At 31.3% G+C, this 21084-nt stretch overlaps 2 protein-coding genes across 2 annotated transcripts in view; one reads left to right on the top strand and one right to left on the bottom strand.

The window, feature by feature from the left end:
- Positions 1-20881, bottom strand: part of LOC143181689 (glycerol-3-phosphate dehydrogenase [NAD(+)], cytoplasmic-like) — a 42792-nt gene extending 21911 nt beyond the window's left edge. The window contains exons 1-2 of the mRNA XM_076382229.1: positions 20631-20881; positions 19687-19867 (exon numbers count right to left, since the gene is read on the bottom strand). Of these exons, the coding sequence (XP_076238344.1) occupies positions 19687-19867; positions 20631-20680 (231 nt within the window). The 5' untranslated portion in view covers positions 20681-20881. The remainder of the gene's footprint in view (positions 1-19686; positions 19868-20630) is intronic.
- Positions 1088-11825, top strand: Tpx-4 (thioredoxin peroxidase 4). Its single transcript, XM_076381743.1, has 5 exons — positions 1088-1271; positions 5429-5585; positions 11101-11318; positions 11386-11461; positions 11580-11825. Exons 1-5 carry the CDS (start codon positions 1189-1191, stop codon positions 11706-11708), a joined length of 663 nt encoding a protein of 220 aa, XP_076237858.1. The 5' UTR covers positions 1088-1188; the 3' UTR covers positions 11709-11825.
- Positions 20882-21084: the final 203 nt, after the last annotated feature.

The following is a 21084-nucleotide window of genomic DNA, read 5'->3' as shown; positions in this document are numbered from 1 at the left end:
TCTCACTAAGAAAATTTAATTGAATTTTCTTTTTAGATTCTGAGAAAATAGTTTTAAATGAATGAAACATTTTTAGAGGATAGTTATTTCTCTGAGAAGGCGGTAATTATACTGTATTTATTACGTATTAAGATTTCAAAAGTTTATAGACATTTAATGCTCAAAATTAAATAAAATTTTACTAAACTGTGCACAAAGATGTATCTTATCAGAATTTACAATAAAAAAATAGTTTTTTTATATTTCTTGGGTTATGGATTCCATTAAACAGTTTTTTGATCGACACTGTGTAATAATTTTTCTTTTTTATATGAATATAGTTATTATTGTAGCTTCGTGCTTTTATTTTAGTTATTGCGATAAAATCACTTGATTATCTTGACTTGAAACTGTAATCGTAAATTATCTTACAAAATAGCGTATTAGAATCTTCATAATTTCAATTTTATTATTTAAAATCCTAGACTGTTACCAATAATTTACCAGCAAACATGGAGTATCTATGTAAAGGCGACATAAAATTTACTAAACCTTTAGACTTGTAATTTGCAATACACGTTTAATGTGGTTAAAGGAAATAACAGGTGGACAGCCTGATATCATTATTGAAGTATAAAATAGATATGTAACTCTTTAGTAATAGCCTACCTGATTCAACCAAACACACAATTATTTATCTAACTATACAATATACTAAAAAATTACATGTACAAAAGTTCAAAAAGTGATGTAAACATCTTTGCAAATAAACTTTTCAGAAAATATTGAAACCTCTACCTGACTTTCTCTAATGGAATGAATCATCTTCTCCGTAAATAATTTCATTGTATTTTTAAAAATATACAATATTTTAAAAAATTGTTTATTAGTCCTGTATTATATTTACAACTGACTCCATAAAGTCAACCAGCAAATTTGCTAAATGTATTAAAAAAAAAGTGTTTAATATGCATTCTGAATATTTGAACTCCTCAAATAGTGTATGATTTATTTCTCCCACCACTTAAAACTTATCATTGCGTTTCCTTCTAGGCACTGAATGTATAAATATAGCTGATTCCGTGCAGGCTGATATCACTTGAAATCGGTGCTCCGCGAGAACAGTTTGTCTCGTACTATTCTCTGAGGTAGTTGACAGAGGACGTTAGAATAATTTTTTCATAGTCAATTTGAATACATACATCAGCCATGAGGATCAACTCTACCATACCGAACTTTACGGCGGATACTACGCAAGGACCAATTAATTTTTACAACTGGCAAGGAAATTCGTAAGTTTATCGCTTATTTTTTTTTTCCTATTTTTATTCAAAACCTACACGAAACCATAATTGATAATTTATTAATTAATGAGCCTACACATTTAAATAAATTTCAGCGAAAAGTGTAAACATTAAAAAAAATGTTAATATAGCGAAAGAAATTTAAAAATAACAAACAAAATATTGAAACAAAAACTGAATAGATGTCTTCAATTAAAGTTTCCCTATGTGTCTATAATATGGATAATTTTTTATAAAGAAGTAATAAACTAATAAATGTCAGCGAGAAAGTGTAAACATTAAACAAATTTTAATATAGTGAAAGAAATTTAAAAATAACAAACAAAATATTGAAACAGAAATTGAATAGAAGTCTTCTATTAAAGTTTTCCTATGTGTTTATGATATGGATAATTTTTTATAAAGAAGTATTATATAAAGTAATAAAAAAATTGTATATTTTTGAAAAATAATAGAACAGTCAAAACATTTATAGTATTTCATAGTACTTTAATTCTAAAATTTAGTTTTTCTAGAAATCAATATTTATAAATTGTTAATAAGGTGAAAATAATTATTATACATATAAGATCACAATTGATATTCTGAAACTGAAATACATCACGAATTATATTGAAATTTTATTCAATAAATACAATGACCTTCTCAAATTTCCAAATTATATACTACTTTATTATTTCAAAATCCTGTGATCATAATATTTTGGTATAATAATTCTAATATCACATATGTGACGAAAATGACAGAACCAAAACTAATGATTCATATCTTAGCTTTATATTGTAGCTTTACATCTTATATACATAGTTAGCTTGAATATGCATAAAGAGCTTTTGTGATGTTATCTATAATTAAAATATATACTAAAATATTTAGAAACTATTCACAGCTAATTTATTAAAATAATTAATTATTAGAAAACAAAAAAGCTAAGTCTGATAGGTGATTTCAGTTAATTATAAATTAAATCTGTTAAACGATTCTTCTTTATTTTTTGTATTAAAATAATTCGATATACAATTAAAAGCAGTTGCAGGAACTCTCAAATTCTAAATTTCGTTACAAAATAATGATACGTAGTATTAAAATGGAAGCATTGATTTAATCAATATTGACAATTAAATAAAAGTCAAAATTTAACTTAAATAGATTCTTGTAATTGATAAAGTATAAACTGACATTAATTTAATGAAACTTTTACATAGTAAACTTCATGAACTTGTAAAACATTGAAGAATAGATTAAAGAAAATAAGAATGTAAACACATTGAATAGAAACGTAGTACTAGCTGTCATTAATGAACTATTACGCAACGGTTATCTGAGAATATTAACCATCTTACCGAAGTAAATATTACTGAATTTACTATTAATACATCGACTATACGTTCCCTTACCTAACGATATCAGTAACAAATGGAAATTTAACTCAATGCTTAAACAACATAAACTAGTATTGCGACATATTTGGTATGAGTTGGCAGTCAACGTCAGCTGGCTCTTTATTATTCTAGTCTTGAGAGGATTGTAATTCAACACTGGTTAATGCAATGGTAGGCGGATGGAACACTTGTTATGTACGGAGAATATTTTCTGTTACTCTCCCAAATATTCGAGTCTCCGCCTGTTAAAAGAAAACGCCCTAGCACTTTCGTTTTTTCGTTATCTCAATGGGAGCGCGACTCCGAGCAGCTGAGTAGCAACGTGATGCTGAGGAATTTCCTTAAGGTCGCTTCCCATTGCTGTAAGTTTGGGCCGCGAGCGCGTTCGTCATCCACTTGAAACTGTCAACTCTACGAGTAGGAGGGCCTGAAGTACCCAGCGAGTCTGCACCATGATCTGCTTAATCACCAAACGAGCCCGGCAGACCCAAAGCGACCATGCACCTATGCTCGCCTAGTGGGAACGTCTTTTCGAACAAAATTCGCCGAGCACGCACAATTTATGACCGAACGAGCCTGTTACAGCAATGGGAAGCGACCTTTATATGGAAATTTCTAACGAATCCCCACTCCGCCCTATATAAAGTCCGAGATTTTAGCCCTAAAGGGTTCAAAACAGTACCGTCACGTTGACAGTCAAGTTCGTCAGAGTTGGTTGCTATTTAGTTAAATCGGGCTAAAGTTCCCTTCTGAGTCTATAGTTTAATCTCATAGAATCCGCGAGTCGGCATTTTTATCTGGCAATTTCTACGACCACTCTGTAAGTCCCAGCATCGCCAGTGCGTTAACACCGAGCATTAAAATCATACACTTTACACTACAACACTACACTATACACTTGTATGTAAAGACTGATTTTAGAATATACTAAAGTATTCGTTGCAATTTGGCTAAATTGCTTTCAATCCTATATTTACTTAAGCGATACCATTCGAAGTTGACAGATCCCTCACGATACAGCTTAGCTGCTCAAGTTGTATCAATTAATAATTAACAAGTTACGTGGCTTACTAACATTTCCTGTGGCTCTCTGATTCTACATCAGATTCATCCGCATGCCCTGACTTCCAAAGAAAACTGTATCCAACCCACTGGCTCTTCGATTTATCCGAGTTCGTCCATGAAAATCGACCTATCCAGCAGCTATCTGATTTTACATCAGGTTCTTCTATTTCCTAGAGCTACAAATAACACCAGGTTCGTCTGTACGTTATCCAACCTCCTTACAGTACCCTGATTATGCATCAAGTTCGTCTGTTTAAACTTGCCAATCTCCTTAACAGCACCTCAATTTAATTTGAGTGCATCTGTGGAACTGATCCTAGTGACTTCCTGATTTTGTATCTGGTGCGTTCACGAAACGCACACATCTGCGACTCACTGATCACAGATCAGTTTCGACCGCAAAGACATCTATCCTCAGAGACTGCCTAATTTTACATCAGGTTCATCCTCGTCTACAATAACCCCAACGGCACACTGATCTCGCATCAGTTTTGTTCCTTGTACCAACTAATACTTCAACCACTGTATTCTTTCGAAATCTATCCTCACCAGTCTCTCGCATTGCTCGCGTCCCGTCTCGTAACATACTATGTACTCAGAATGAACAGAAGAACGCTAGTTAACAGGGAAAAATATCATTTTCCACGTCAAAACTAATCCAGAAAATGCAACCTTTACCGTATAAAACAAAAAGGACACATGTTATGAAACATGCTATGCAAAATTAATAGCACACGTATTTATCGGAAACAAACTTTACTTTCACTGATTAAATAAACATATTCTGCAATGCTAAATTGAAACCAGATGAACAGGAAGAAAGTATTACTATCACGAGATTATTACAAAAAAAATAAGCAAAAGATTTTTTGCTCAATCCTATGTATAACTGTTCAAAATCATCTAATTTATATTAACTAAAATGTATTAAAATGAAATGTATTATCAGTAAACGGCGGATTTTTATGTATTTATGAAAATTGAAAATATGTAAAAAAGTACATAATGCATATACACTACCAAAAATTTGGAATCATTCGCAAATTCTAATTAAAGTTACACTACATAGTAAAATATTTTTGAACTGAAAGTCAATACTTTCAGTCATAGACACAATATTCTTTATCTGAATACCTACCGTAGGAAAAATTCATAGATTTATTGTTACTTGAATTATGTTTTTAGAATGTGAACCTTTGATTCCTTGATTTAGAAAATGAGTCCAAACTTTTGATCGGTAGTGCAATTTTAAAAAGTATTGAGCATATGAAAAGTGCAGTGTAAATTATAGTATTTGAACAATGAGACAAATTTTTATTTAGGTTTTATTTTTTAACTGTCTTTATAAGAAATATGAATTTGCATAAAAATCCGCAGTATGATTATAAATCATTGTTATAATTTTTTCTACATGTAATATAATGTTACTTATTTGTTGCTTCCTTTAAATTAAACAAACAAAATGCGTTTAGTTCTCTATGACGTTGACCTTGGACGTGAATGAGGTATTACAACTTTAAGTGACTAAATATCTACCATTAAACGTAGTACCCTAACATAACTCTAAAACGTACAAATTACTCGGTATTAAAGTTAAGGAACACTTTAAAATGCATGGAATCTTCTTCAAAATCAAATACTATTAAGACAACAAATAACAAGAATTAATAAAATATTTGTTTTTGTTCTTCGTTGCAGATGGGTCGTTCTATTTTCACATCCAGCCGATTTCACGCCAGTCTGTACTACAGAATTGGGACGTTTAGCAGTACATCAACCTCATTTTGAAAAACGAAATACAAAGTTGTTGGCACTGTCTGTCGACAAACTACAGGATCACGTTGATTGGGTTAATGTACGTAAGTTTTAAACATATTGCTTTCATCTACATTTATATAATATAACGATACTTTCATGCTATTTCAACAAGTAAGTAAAGAGAAATAAAAGAAATATTTAAATAAAATAGGTATTTAATAAGATATAAATTATACTATACCAAGATTGATTAAAATTAAATTGTTATTCCCAAATATGCTATAATTTTTTATACAAAATTAATCTACAGTTTCACTTAAAAAAATATCAAACTCTGTATTTTGAAATAGGATATAGTACCTACTTATTAGTATCTAAAAGACGATAAGTTTACAAGGTGGAAAAGACATGTTTCTAAAATCAATAATTCCTGCCGCACCGATTTAGTGTTGCTTTATCAAAGATAGAAATGAAAGAAAGTGAGTAAGAAAGCTGAACATATATCATGGATATTGACAAGCTTATAATAGAGATACTGTAATCTTCTGATAACGTGTTCAGTTTTCGCTATAGCTATCACAATTTGATAACTGCACAAAATAAACAAAATAGCACTACAAAATCAAAGTGACTTCTTTCACTTGTATTAAAATACCGAATAAAAAGTTATAATAAATCTTAGTTTTGTTGACTCATGATGAAAATATAATTAATATCTATATAGGAAAACAAAGTTATGAAGGTGTAAAGGAAAGGAGGGTAAAGTGGAATGTTTAACTTTGCATTGTGCTCATAAAAAATATTTATTTTCGCTTAAAATTGTTTAAAATTGCAAAATCTTTATTTTTATATAGTAAAAACGACTAATTGATGTAAAATAACTATAAATATGACTTGTATACATAACTTAATGTAATGCAATAGCATAAATATGTGTTAATTGTTAAAAGCTAATGTAACTATTAATGTAAAAAGAAACCCAGAGGCATTTAGGTAGATGTATGAACAAAAATCACCTACATTTGTAATAAAGGATGCACCTTATACACCATACTTTTCAAATTCAAACTAGTGAAAACTTTGGGAATTAATTTTGGAAAAACTACAAATACGATTTTATTCATTTTTGATGATTTATTAATATCCATCTCAATAAATATGCATTAAAAGTTTTATTCAAAAATATTTATATTTGTTGAAGTTATGTAACTCCACGACCAACGTTGTTCATCGAAATGGTGTACATGATTTTGGTCAACTCTTTGGTCTGATACAGAAAAACCAATTTTTTTATTTTTTTTTTTATAAAATAGATTATATTATGACCGACGATCTTTTTGATAACATTTTTTGTTTATGAAATATGCGCAGTAATTGTGCAAATTTATGTGATAAAATCGCAAAAAAAGTTCAAATATTTCTTTTTTCATCAATTAAACTAGATAACAAAAAAGACCTAGGTCACGCCACAGCAAACACAATCTAATTTATAAAAAAAATTTGTTTTTCTATATCAGATCAGTCAGATGATCAAAATCATGTACACCATTCAACCTCGCATGAAAAACGACGTTGGACGTGAAGTTACATAACTTCCACGAATATTAATATTTTTAAATAAAATTTGCAATATATATTTACTATGGTAGATATTAATAAATTACCAAAAATGAATAAAATCGTATTTGTAATTTTTCCAGAATTTATTCCCAAAGTTTTCACTAGTTTTGAGAGAGTCGCAGTAAGGAAGCCCCTTAATAACTCTGAAACAAATCACTTTAATATTTCTAATATCTGTCGTCGAACATAGTGATTAGGCTCGTTTTGCTTCATGCTGAAGTGTTCTTGAAGCGAATAATTTCTTTTTTGAGGATTTGTAATGAAAAGTTACACATCTGCCTTTTGCCACAAAGGGCCTAGCCGAATAAGGAGATTAAAAGTACCCCCAAACCAAATTCGATTTGTGATGGGCCATTCGATAGCTTATCCCAAAAAACTAGCTTGTGCCAATTTTCAACCCTCTATCTCAACCTGGAGGGTAGTAACGGGGGTAAATAGAAAATCAGGTTTTTTGGAAATTACTCGTTCCCTATTGAATAAAAAATTCGACAAAAAATCAGAGATATTTCAGACATCAAAGTACATGTTTTAGAATTTTTTGAGATTTTTAAATCGATAATTGAAACCGTGAAAAATAAGAAACGGGAAAAATGCCAAAAAATGCGGATTTCGGATTGAAGCAATCTCAGAACTACAATCATATTTTTGCAGTAAATACATACTGTTATTACTAGTATCTCTGATTTTTTTCAGATTTTTGGGTTTGGTGCGCCATAGTCAAAAAATCAAAAACCAATATTTTCGTCGTTTCTGTCCCGTCAGAGTAACATATACGTTGAATTTTCGTACATTGTTTAAAAGACAAGTGTTTTATTCAATATTCAAAGCTTTTATCCTCAAGAAAATAACATAACAATTACAGAAAGTAAATAATAAACTCGTCTGATGAAAACTGCTGAGCCAGTATGTTTCGAAGTGTTGATACTGTCTCCAACGGCGTCAAGGGTGCAACGACAAAGCGTCTACCTGCTGAACCGCTGCATACTTTTTAGGCACAAGTTCAGGCCCCTCCTTGGGCTCATTATTTTTTATTGGTCTCATTATTATATTTCTTTTTAATTCCTAATCATCTAATAGTGATCGACATTTACTTTTATATGTTTTTTGAGAACATTTCAAAATGTTCACCTGATGTTTCTATTTACCCCCATTACTACCCCCCAGGTTGAGATAGAGGGTTCAAAATTGGCACAAGCTAGTTTTTTGGGATAGGCTATCGAATGGCCCATCCCAAATCGAATTTGGTTTGGGGGCACTTTTAACCTCCTTATTCGGCTAGGCCCTTTTTGGAGAACTTCTACGTTGACTTTTACTGTGACTACAATGATTAATATTTTTCTACGAAATTTCCAGAAGAAATAACTCAAAAAATGTACTTTATGAAAACATTAAAGATTTTTTTAGAAAAACTTTAAATTAAGCTGAATAAATTTTTGAAAAAATGGTCTTCATTGTTAGCTGTCACAATGCTTTCCTCTCTTAAAAGAAACATTGGTGTTCCGCATCACATACCTGCTTCACTTTACCCTACTTTTCCGTAAATAACATGCAACTTTATTGAGTTTATGTAATGTAAAAAATAAGACGTATATTACAAGCAACAGGCTCTTATTGCTAGTTTAAGTAATTGGTATGGCAACAGGTTTCGCATTTATGCATCGTTAATGCATCATTAAATTATTAATAAGAGAAGACTTCTCTTGCATTGCGTATAAATTAACTGCGCCTTCTAGCTTCATTAACATTACTAAAATATGAATTTTACTATTTGAAACTAAGACTCCAACAGACTTTTGGCACTAGTTACCAGTAGAAACTGATTTCGTTCAAGTAAATTCAACTTAAGCTTGAATTTAAAAGTGACTAATAAAAAACGCTTTGGAGTAGGAAATTAATATGTATGAAATATAAAAATAGAATTAAAATAACGTCCAAATTGTTCAATAATCTTTACTTTCAAGACACATTTCACTCATTTCTATGACTTTCTGTGTCTAAGAACAATAGGATCATAGATAACAAAGACAGAAGTCATAGAGGAACTGATTAGATATTCATAAAAGTGATATCAGTCGATGCTTTGTGGGGACTTAACGAAAATAATACTGGACGCAATATAATTCGGATTATAGCTAACGAAATTACATGAAAAATTAATTTTCAGAATTTATCCCTCAACTACAGACACCCAATTTTAAGATACACGAACATTAATTAGAGCTTATTGATATTAAATATTTTTAACTCCTTGAGTTTTCACTCAGTTCATAATAACATCCAAATAGAACGAATCAGACTCGTCATAAAAACCCAAGGGGGTAAAATTAATAGGATGTTAATTTAAATGTGAAGATGAGGTATGACATGTATTTTCAACTTGCAGCTTTGATATTTAAAGGAAAGCAATAATAACAAAATATCATGCGGAGTCTTCCAGACTCCGTATCAATAATTGAAGGTTATATTCAGTGTTGTCAAAAATAGTTCGATTTATATGATATTCAGCATTGTTTTAATAAATTTGAAAGAAGAAAATATCTAAAATGAATTATTGTCACTTTCATATCGATATTGTTGCGAGCACTCGGTACACCGCCATCGTCTATTGCCATTAGTGCTCACAAGAAGAGGACTTACGAAGATCGAGAAAAATTGATCGGACTGATAGCTGTCAAGCTGCTAATCAGCAGCCAACATCGTCCCAAGCTATTACGTTTCTAGCTACTATTTGAGCCCTCCTGTAAATACGTGTGAAATAAACTAAATAAAGCACTGCATATTGATCTCAAAGCCTAAAAAGAATCTATGTAGCGTGTGGCCTAAATTGGTCCAAGGCTCACGAGACTCGAGCGGCGTGCCGAATTATATAAAAGAAAGGAATTTAATTTTTGGAAAAACCAGTAAATCATTGCACAAATGACCCTAGATAAATGTATGACGTCTTGAAACAAGCAAATAGCGAACCAAAGCCTTATTCAGATTAATCAAGCTAATTGAATTCAAGCGGCTTGAATGCAAGTGATTTGGGGCAATTTGACTAATGTGAACGTATTACCATGATATACATCAATCAATGTGTAGTTCAAGGCAAGGAAAAGTTGACAGGAAGTCAACTTCAGTTGAAGTTTGAAAAGATATCCCAAGTCAAGTAATATAACACGTTTACATTGGTTAAATTGCACAAAATCATTTGTATTCATGATACTTGAATTCAAGTAACTTGAATAATCTGAAGAAGGCTTAAAGCATATCACACGTCAATGTCCAAATAACAGCTTTTTAGGATGCTCAGACAATGAACTTTTTGAAAAAGTTCAGTTTCTTATTCTGTGACGTATCGCTATAAAGGTAACGTGAATCTTTAATAAAATTAGTTTTAAATTCTGCAAATTAATTTTTCATATAACTTGATTAATTACAATTTAAATTTAGACATGTTTTGTGCCAATTTTATCCCGAAAATATAAGGAATCGATTAATATCATTTTTGTAAAAATTCAATTACAAATGCAGCATTTCACATATTCTTATATTAAAATGGTCCCTTAATTTTATGTTCCCATTACCTATTTTTAGATTTTCTGTTTTCATTGCCCTACAGTATTTTCAGCAAATTAATGTTGCTACCATGCATTCTTCTATCTTCAACAAGATGCAAATAAACTATCTAACAGCAAGTATTTTGATTTTAGAAACCTGTCCCTCATTGTAAGCTCACTATTACAAAGCAACGATTGTATAACAAGGAAACACGTAGTGTTATAAAATATACATCGACTAAAATTTACTCAAATATCCATTGTTTGTAATAGTAAATTATATCGAATATGAACATTAAAAGACACTCCGTGCAATTAAATGAAAATAAAAAATCTTTGGCTTGTGACAGTTTCATTGCAGAGACAAATATGCAATATTTTTGTCTACATAAGTAGCGGCTAAAAATACGTCAAATAATTTTCTTTTCTTATAATTTAATGTTTGTTTGACAGGATATTAAATCTTATTGTCAAGACATTCCTGGATCTTTTCCTTATCCAATTATTGCTGATCCGGATCGTACTTTGGCTGTGAAACTAGATATGGTTGATGAGGAAAGTAAAAATGATCCAGAAACAGCACTGACAATTCGGGCTTTATACATTATCAGTCCTGATCACCGTCTGCGTTTATCAATGCACTACCCAACGTCTACAGGTCGCAACGTGGAGTAAGTTTATTTATTATTTTAGATAAACAGAATTCTGTAAATTAACTGCATTTTTATTATTTTTCAGTGAAATATTACGTGTCATTGACTCTCTACAACTTACTGATAGAAAACCAGAAATAGTAACTCCTGCTAACTGGGTGGTAAGTAAATATTTTTTTCATGACTAATTTGCTATTTTATATCACTTATTAATTTCTCAGTACAATAAGAGCACAAGCAGTGTATCCTAGGATATATATTTGAATTATTTCATTGTAGCCTGGTGATAAGGTTATGATTGTGCCAACTGTGAAAGACGAGGAACTTCCTAAACTTTTCCCTGGAGGTGTGGACAAAGTATCAATGCCTTCTGGAAAGGTTTACGTACGCACTACCACAGATTATTAAATGTTTTATATTACTATATTCTTGTAAATATAATATATAATTACTAATATACTAATATACAGAATACGCAATGTATGCAGATCTATACGTAATAATAAAATACAACGAAGAAAAATATTTACACACTTCATTTTGTTTCCTATTCATTTAAACACAATTTAAATAATCCATTTGCATTGCTAACATTATAAACATGTAGGTACATGTGTTGTATTGTTACTGTTGTATTCATTTTTGTTTTATAAATTTTATCGCGTTTGACATCATTTTCATTGAGATGTTACGAGCCGAGGGCTAGATAGTCTGACCGAGGGCCAGAGTTTTTGCAATATTGTTATTGTTTCGTGGACGAACCAACGGGTAACTTTGCACTCGTTGGGAGCCACCTCACGGATGTGGACGAACCAGTGCGCAAAGGCCAACACTGGGAGCCACCTTAGGTTTTAGGTAGGTTTTCGTGGACGAACCGTCACTCAACTTGGCGAGTATCGGGAGCCACTAGGATGGAATAAAGACTGTGGACGAACCAGCGAGTAACTTTGCATTCGCTAGGAGCCACGGGACGTGAACGAACCAGTGCGCAATGGCCAACACCGGGAGCCACTTGTAGGTTAGGAAAGGGACCTTCGCAAGGATTGCGAAGATGTTAGTATAGCCTCGTAACTTTCAAATTTATAATATATCTCGAGCGGTAAAGATATAATATCTGTGGGATCGTTATGCGTTCGCTTCTTATTGGATTTAGGAAGGTTTTGATTGAACTAAGTCCAATTTAACAAACCTTATAAAAATGTATATTACACTGTTCAACAAATTTTGACTTTTTTTCGATTTTGTAAACGTAAATAAACATTTCTTATAGATTTTGACGTGCTGATTACGAATCTGCAAACCGTTTTGTTCCAGAACGTACAGTTTTTGAAAAAATCAATTTTGAAAAAAATGACAAATTTTCAACTTTGGGATTTTTCTGTGCTTTTGCCGTAGTAGTTATTTAGTTGCTCTTTGGACGAAATGATTCTGTGAACTCTCCCGAATAAAATAATATAAATAGTTATTAGATTATAAACATCGAAATAGGTTTAAATAACAATTAAAGTGAAAAGGACACCCAAAACGCACCCATTTTTGCTGATATTTTTCACTTTATTTCAAAAAGTAAGGGTCTAGGAGAAAATTTGACTATACCACGCGATAGAGCAAACCTTTCCACTAAGGAAAGCATCAAGCGAATGTTCAAAATTATTTTTGTTTTCAATATAGAAATAAAATAGTTTGGCGAAACGCGCGGCGGCGACAGTGGTACTCAATGACGGCGGCGCGCGCCGGTGGACGCCTCGCCTATCGCCTGCCGTTCCGCGGACCCTATACGCATTGACGTCATTGAGTACCACTGCCGCCGCCGCGCGTTTCGCCAAACTATTTTATTTCTATATTGAAAACAAAAATAATTTTGAACATTCGCTTGATGCTTTCCTTAGTGGAAAGGTTTGCTCTATCGCGTGGTATAGTCAAATTTTCTCCTAGACCTTTACTTTTTGAAATAAAGTGAAAAATATCAGCAAAAATGGGTGCGTTTTGGGTGTCCTTTTCACTTTAATTGTTATTTAAACCTATTTCGATGTTTATAATCTAATAACTATTAATATTATTTTATTCGGAAGAGTCCACAGAATCATTTCGTACAAACAGTAACTAAATAACTACTACGGCAAAAGCTCAGAAAAATCCCAAAGTTGAAAATTTGTCATTTTTTTCAAAATTGATTTTTTCAAAAACTGTACGTTCTGGAACAAAACGGTTTGCAGATTCGTAATCAGCACGTCGAAATCTATAAGAAATGTTTATTCACGCTTACAAAATCAGACCCGTGTTGAACAGTGTTATTACACGTTTAAGTTTGACTCGAAGGAATACAATTGTCGATGAGTTTACGTGTCGCGGAACTAAGTTCTCTCTCTCTGGATTACGCACAGAGGTACGCGGGGAACGCGTCGTTAAGACTACGTTACAGTGACTTTACTTTACGTACTGTACTCTATGATTCTGCTCGAAGGAGAACTAATGCTCGATCTTGCTTTCCAGTCTAAGCCGCGTACTAAACTCGAACTGGATTGGAAATGACCCCGCTAGACCGAGTTTCTTGGTCTTTTTATAGTCAAAAATCTATGGGAAAAATGGTGGGGACTCGACTGCATTGCGAAGTTTCCGAGAAAAGTTCAATGATATTAGTTTCAAAGAATTTTATTAACTGGGTGCAACGGAAATGCCTATCGGCCCTTACATGGTGACTTCCAGGCAAAGTCAAAGGTCAACGGAAGGAGTTTTGAATCGAGCTCTTTCATAGTTACTTTACGTAACTCGTCTGGACTCGTAACAGAGAAAATACAAACAATCATAATTAATATCACTTTTTTGAAAATACGATGTGAAATGTAAAACTTGATTTCCATTCTATTATGTATCTTTCTAACGTATTTTTACGATTCTCAGTCAACGAGACCTAAAACTCAATGGAGGTGTACAAAGTTATTCATAAAGGTATGTCTATACTTCAAAGGCTGAATCTATATACTAAAATAAGTACAAACATCTTTTGAACGTATCACATATGTACTTCAAAGGTGACACAACTCAGAAAACGTAATGTTTTAATTAAATCTATAGATCAGTCTGGTAAATGCACATCTATTCATTACAAAAACTTTACTAGTTAAACATCAAAATTATAGAATGTATTCAAAGAACTCTTCAAATATAAATTACAGATTATTTTAATAATATCAAGAAAATCATTTAATGCAAGTAACGTGTAAATATATTTTAAGCTAATCATTCAAGTAAAGTAACTTTCATTAAGTAAAACTACCATTTATATATTATATATTTAGTAAATAATTATATCCATATTATATATTTAGTAAATAATTTTCTCCTAAACTCATAAATAGTTTGTTGCTACCCCTGAAAAACATACTGTTTTGAGTTGTGTCACTTTTGAAATACACGTGCAATATGTTCTACATCCTAAGTATCTTAATTTTCGAATTGTGGATGATTAAAGAAAATATTCGATGTTTGTTTTGTCCTCAACAACTAACTCAAGTTTGCAATTAAGGCATCAATTTTATATTACTGCATTGGGAGAAATTGTGGGAGACATTTTTGTAGGACCATACTTTCTTCCAACTTGACTAAATGAGGTTATTTATTTTAATTTTTACGAAACGACATAAGAGCTCCATCTCATTTCCTATCGTGAGAACATTCCTCAACAATTTTTCAAACAAATTATTTCTGTGATTGTAAGGCAAAATGACCTAAGTCACATGTTTTGATTTTCGAGATATCGATGTCTAAAGTTTTCAACTACAATACTATCTTATGAACTTCTATTTTCTTGAACTCTTATTTTCAAGTGAAAACATTCTTTTAATGTCAAAAAAGAATCTTTGTTCTGCAAGTATAAATTCTATATTCTAGATCTCAATTAAGGCCTTAATTTTAAATTTCTTAAAAATGTGATATAATGTGACTATTATGATACTTTAATGAAGTATTTATGAAGACTATTATAAATGTGAAAATATCTAGTATTTTCGAGCGAGTACAGAACTCAATGTTGAGACGGGAAATAACGCATTAAGATACGAGGCTTAATAAGAATACAACCGTGTGATCAGAAATATGAGTTAAAATATAACGAAACTTATTCCATAAAAAATACAATACACAGAGGCGCATTTAGGAATAGACTGAATAGACTATAGCTTAGAACAGTAGATTTTAGAGGATAGCGTGGCGGTTTTTGTGGAAAATATCGAATAGTCATTTTCAACTTCAAAACGCATAAACAATTATGTAAAATAGAAATACAAGTCAAGATTATTACATGTATTAACATTACTAAATATAGAATACGATGTTTTAGATTCTATTGTTTTTAATTATTTAATGGTAAATTTGCAGAACTTAAGTGTAGGCCTAAAAAGATTTAAAATAATAAATAATAAAATTCACTTTCGGATTTAGTATTTTAATAAATGCTTATGATCCCCTTTTTCCCTACCCGTTCATTTCATTGCAGGGTGGAAAAATATAATAACCCCTGACAATACATAGCTGTACTATGATGATCATCTTGTTAAACAAAACATTAATCAATTGAATAAGAATTAAAGATGCTACACTTTTTGTTTACTTTCCTAATAGAAGACAAAAATGGACAAGAGTCGTTTTTGTTACGAGTTCGTCATTTTCTCTAATTAGGTATTCATAACTCGAAAATTAAAACATTCTATGTGCTCAAATAAAGCGAAAGTTAAGAATAACAAAATTATCTTTAAGGTTTCGTTTTCGAATTATTAATTATTGAAGAACGCTTAAAATGCACATCAAATGCATCTAGGGTGGGAATCTATATTACCGTCAGTGCATATTATTTACGTCATATTAATTACGTTTGCAATAATCACCTAAGATTCACTTGTTTTATGAGCAATCGTACTAGGTCTTGAAGGCTAAATTTAAGATAGTCCTTTTCCTTGAAATTCAACCTAAAATAAAATTCCTTCTAATTAGGAAGTCAAATGAAGTCCTCTGGAACCATTCCACAGTTGTCCCTTTTTGGATAAGGACATCCAAAATTCATCCTCATTTAAACGCTTTTGGTGGAATCTACTCGGAGTACATATTTTTGCAGTACATATCTCTCAATAAGCATTTAATTGTTTAGAAAAGAGTGCATGTTCTTACACCTCCCTGCTACACTTACTCACTCACTATCTATCTCACAAGCGAACTGATGACATACGACGCTACGAGGGGAATTTTCACTTGAAAGAGTTGACTATATACAGTTTTTAAAATAAAGAATTGTCAAATGTATTTTGATAAAATTTTCTTTAAGCAATAGAAAATTGACAGACATTAACATAATTGTATGTAGAATAAAGGATCATCTATCTATGTTATACGTGTGTAAAATTTGACGAGAATCAGTTAAACCATTATTGAGGTACCAGGACAGTCATTCAAACTGATGAACTATAAAAAACGCGCAATAACTTAAAAAATGATTAGACATGTAAAAAAAATTTCAAAACTCAGCCTGTAATTATACTAATTCTTTATTTAAAAAATCGCCTAAAATTGACGGCTGATATAACAAACACTCTCCGGGTCAAACGGATTTTACACACATTTTAAATATTTTGTCAATAATTAATAATTCAACGAGAAAGTCTCCAACACAGTTTCATTAGAGTCATTCCACGCGATACCGGGCACGTTTTGGAATAAGTTTTTGTGGATTGCTCAAATTTGGATATGTTGTAGTCTCTAACGATATTTAAACATACCCCAAAGGATTTTTCAAAATTTTGAAAATTGTCGATTTTACAGCTGTTTGAAGTTAAGTGCTACCTTTTTTAAAAAAAATTATAGCTATTGAACTAGTAAGCGGATGGAGATGAGCTTTACGGTGCTTATAGGGAAAACATTAAAATTTGTAAAAAAAATTATTTCAATTAAAAAAAATTGTTTTTTTGCAATTATTTTAAACAAATGCAGGTTTTTAAGATGGTGATTCAGAAGCTATTGGATTTTTAAACATTGAATCCATCGGTGTAAACGGTTTTTTAAAATATCTATTTATATAAGAAATATTCTGAAAAATAATATATTTTTGACTATTTTTTGCGATAAAATGTTAATCAAGTTTTTCGCAAATTTATATATAGATACTATAACCCAAAACACAAAATGCGGATGTCATGGAATTTTGAATCTTTATATATTCAAGAAATACTTGCATTCATAATTTATCTGCGTTTCGTGTAAAACTGCCCTGGAACGAATAATTTTAAGAACAGTTATTAAACAAACAGATATTTCCAAAAACTAATTAGACAAATTTATGTATTCATCAAAAATACATAACCAACTAATTTAAAGCTTGTTTTTACATCCAATGGCCATCATAATAAAAAGATATATGTTGAATATTTTCAGCTACTCTACAAACCTGCCAAGTTTCATTAAAATCGAAAATTATCACTTCAGCTAGTTCCATCGTCAATTAGGAGAATTCTATTTTAGCGATAAACCCCTTTTTCGCCCGAAATTCTTTCAGCGAGATAAGTATAATGTCACTTCAAAATATAATGACTTAGGCGAAATTCACTTAAGTGACGTTTAATACCCTTGTAGGTACAAACTGTCAAATGTTACTTGGTTCATGGTTGGGTCTTGTATGGCTACATTTACTTTTTTAGCCTTCGCAGTTTTCGTATCGTTCCCGAGTCGTTCCTGGGCATTCGAGCTACCACCGTAACACTTACTGGCAAAAACATGAAGAACTTGAATACCTGCTGTTTTTACGAAGTCAATATATTTCGAAGACACACTATATCTTCCTATAATTAAGAAATTTCTTTTCGCCATCTCGATAAGAGCCCTCCACGAAAAGACCTTTTCCGGAAATTCCATAGTCTGGTTCCAGGCTGCAGACCAAAACTCATTCCCTCTCACTCACATTAGAACTTCACTCAAACTGAAGTAAGGGCAATTTGATTTCGGAAATAGTGACTGTAAAATCTGTATTCAGTTACATCAAATAAATTCTAAATAAAGGGAAACCTCTGGATTTGAAGCACCTTGACAACACGCTGGGCCTATGAGAGTCACTGCGACGAAGACAGTCGTATGCGTTAAGTGTAAACTAAAAGCGAGAGTGCCAAAATGAGAATGTCGAGGAAATGAAAATAAACCGCTGCGATGTTTGGACAGTGCTTTCGAATCTTCTAGCGAGAAAGTCACCTTAATATTTCTATGTAATACCTACCTGATACCCTTACGGTAGTTAATTTGAGCTATTTAAAGTCATATCTAATAGAAAAATATACAGGGTGCTTCTGAACATCACGACATAACTTTAAGAGGTGACTAGACACCAAAATAAAACGAAAACCAAGAATAACGATTTCGTGCTTGAGGCTTCGTTCGTTAGTTATAAGCGTCGAAAAATCTGGTAGAAATCATCAGAAATGAGTCCATACAGAAGCCTCGAACAGTGGTTGTCTTTATCGTAGTGTAGGTCACTCACCGTCGAACAGCTGATATGTCCTCTCGCTGTATCAGGGCTACATTGCTGTGCAGGCAACCACTACTCGAGGCTTAGGTGCGAGCTTATTTCTGGCGCTTTCCACCTTTTTAAACGCTTATAACTAGCAAACGAAACCTCAAACACGAAATCATTATTCTTGATTTTCGTTTTATTTTGGTGTCTAAAATCACCCCTTAAAGTTATGCCATACTGTTCAGAAACATCCTGTATATTATGAAAGTGTAACAAAAATTTAAGGAATTTCGAATAAATTATAAATCAAAATGTTATAGTGTTGTAATTATAATCCCATAAAAATGTTTATCAAGAGTTATATACTTAGGTGAATTCCTGAATTAATTGAAATAATAGTTTAACAAATAGAAAACTAACAGTTTGAAGTCCAATTTAATGTTTTCATTTCAATTAATTCTGTATGCAAATGTTTATATCGCATCACATTTGATATTTCGAATTCTTTTATACACATTAGATATGTATTAGTGAACAAAAAATGGTTAATAGTTATTAAGGCTGAAAATGTAAAAAGCTATAGCAATGACCTATTTTACTATTAATTTTCAAAACTCATACATTTTCTAAATATTCTATGAATAGTTAATAATTTACAAGCACTAGTTGCAATATAAACAATAATACTTAAAATTGACTTATTACAGTATCTAACTTAATATATTTAATTTCCAAATAGTTCAAAAGGAATACAGATTGATTATTTGATTTTACTTAACACATATTTAAAAAATGTCCTCTCTTTTTTCTATATTTAATTTAAATTATTAGACATTTAATATTACTTTCATTCACATATCACACCACGCTTAGAAAAAATATATAATAAAAAACACTTACAATATTTTCTGGTAGTTTGTGCCCTGGAAGGTATTTTACATTTTCATGTAAAGTATTTATAATATCAGTTAACTTTTGGCTATTCACTATTTCTTCATAAACGTACATTGTTACACGTGTTTCAAATTTATTATTATATTTAACAACATTGGCGCCTACAATTTTTGCAATGGCAGAACCCCTATAACAAAACAGTTATATAAAATAGGTGCCTACTTGCCTACTCACTGTTACAATGAAGTATGTAAAATGTAAGAAACTATTATCATATTATTAAGCTATGATTTTACAGGTAATATTAATTGTACTAAAAACATAACATTTAGATACTAATTTTAATAGAAAAACTTGGAAAATAGAAAAATAATAAAAATTTGTACATATTGTAGCAGATTTAGCAAAATTTGCCCAGAGATATGATATATTACATATGAAAATTATTACTGTAACAAAAGTTACGAAAAAGTGACATTTTATGTAAATTTAAACTTAAAAAAAAGGCAGAAATTCCATATTAATAGCTTCGAGTGAAATGAACAACAATGTGTTTTATGACATAGCATAGCATATAATTACAATAATGACATAAATGAAAGTGTTACTTTTTGTAGTACTGAATATAAAAAATACGGTTTTTACGTTAAAATTAAATTATTTCCTCATTTCTCGAAGAATTTTGATTTTCGTGTTATGTCATTGTTGCAGTAAATGAGTGATATATATAAATGTTACGTATGTTGTACAATTACATAAAGCAATCTATGATTATAAGTTCACTTATACAAAAAAATATGAAATAACGAATGTACAAAAAGAAATGAGTATCTATGAATATCATGTACATAATTAAAGAATGATTTAATAACTAAAATCGATGTTACTGAAAATGCATAACTTCCATTTATTTAAATTGCAATGAGGAAGGAAAGATAATATACACATACCAATTGCCACTACCAACGATGCACACTCTCTTTTTCGCTTCTGTAGCCATTTTGCGATTTTACTAGTGTCACAAAGTCAATATTCACAAATTCGCGAGAATGTAGGACACTCTACGAAAATCTGTATGTTATACAAATGTGCTTATTTTCGTGCGCTGGTGTACGATTGACTGACTGACCGATTAACTTACAAACTAACTTCAGACTTCATTGACCTTCGTTTTCGTTACGACCGCGAATTATTTTCTAACGGTTGGCGTCCACTGCTATGGACCAAGGCCAGCGTGAACGCAATCGCAAACTGTGGCCAAATTATATGTTAAAATTAGCAGTACTTTGACAATACAGTTACTATATTATGAACGAATCAAGGCAACAAATTACCCTTGAACTTAAGGGATATTATAAAATTTTTACATAAACTTTTTAGTATTGTAACTAAGGAAATGATAAA

Source organism: Calliopsis andreniformis, chromosome 7 (genome assembly GCF_051401765.1).
Source record: "Calliopsis andreniformis isolate RMS-2024a chromosome 7, iyCalAndr_principal, whole genome shotgun sequence".
NCBI classification, from domain to species: Eukaryota; Metazoa; Arthropoda; class Insecta; order Hymenoptera; family Andrenidae; genus Calliopsis; species Calliopsis andreniformis.
Note: the sequence above shows the minus strand (reverse complement) of the source record. Positions and strands in the feature narration are given on the sequence as shown.

Bases quoted from the DNA above. Each gene is read 5' to 3' on its own strand.
- Tpx-4 (XM_076381743.1), top strand. From the start codon at position 1,189: ATGAGGATCAACTCTACCATACCGAACTTTACGGCGGATACTACGCAA. The intron at 11,319-11,385 runs GTAAGTTTATTT...ATTATTTTTCAG, and splicing joins TCTACAGGTCGCAACGTGGA to TGAAATATTACGTGTCATTG. The intron at 11,462-11,579 runs GTAAGTAAATAT...ATTTCATTGTAG, and splicing joins TAACTCCTGCTAACTGGGTG to CCTGGTGATAAGGTTATGAT.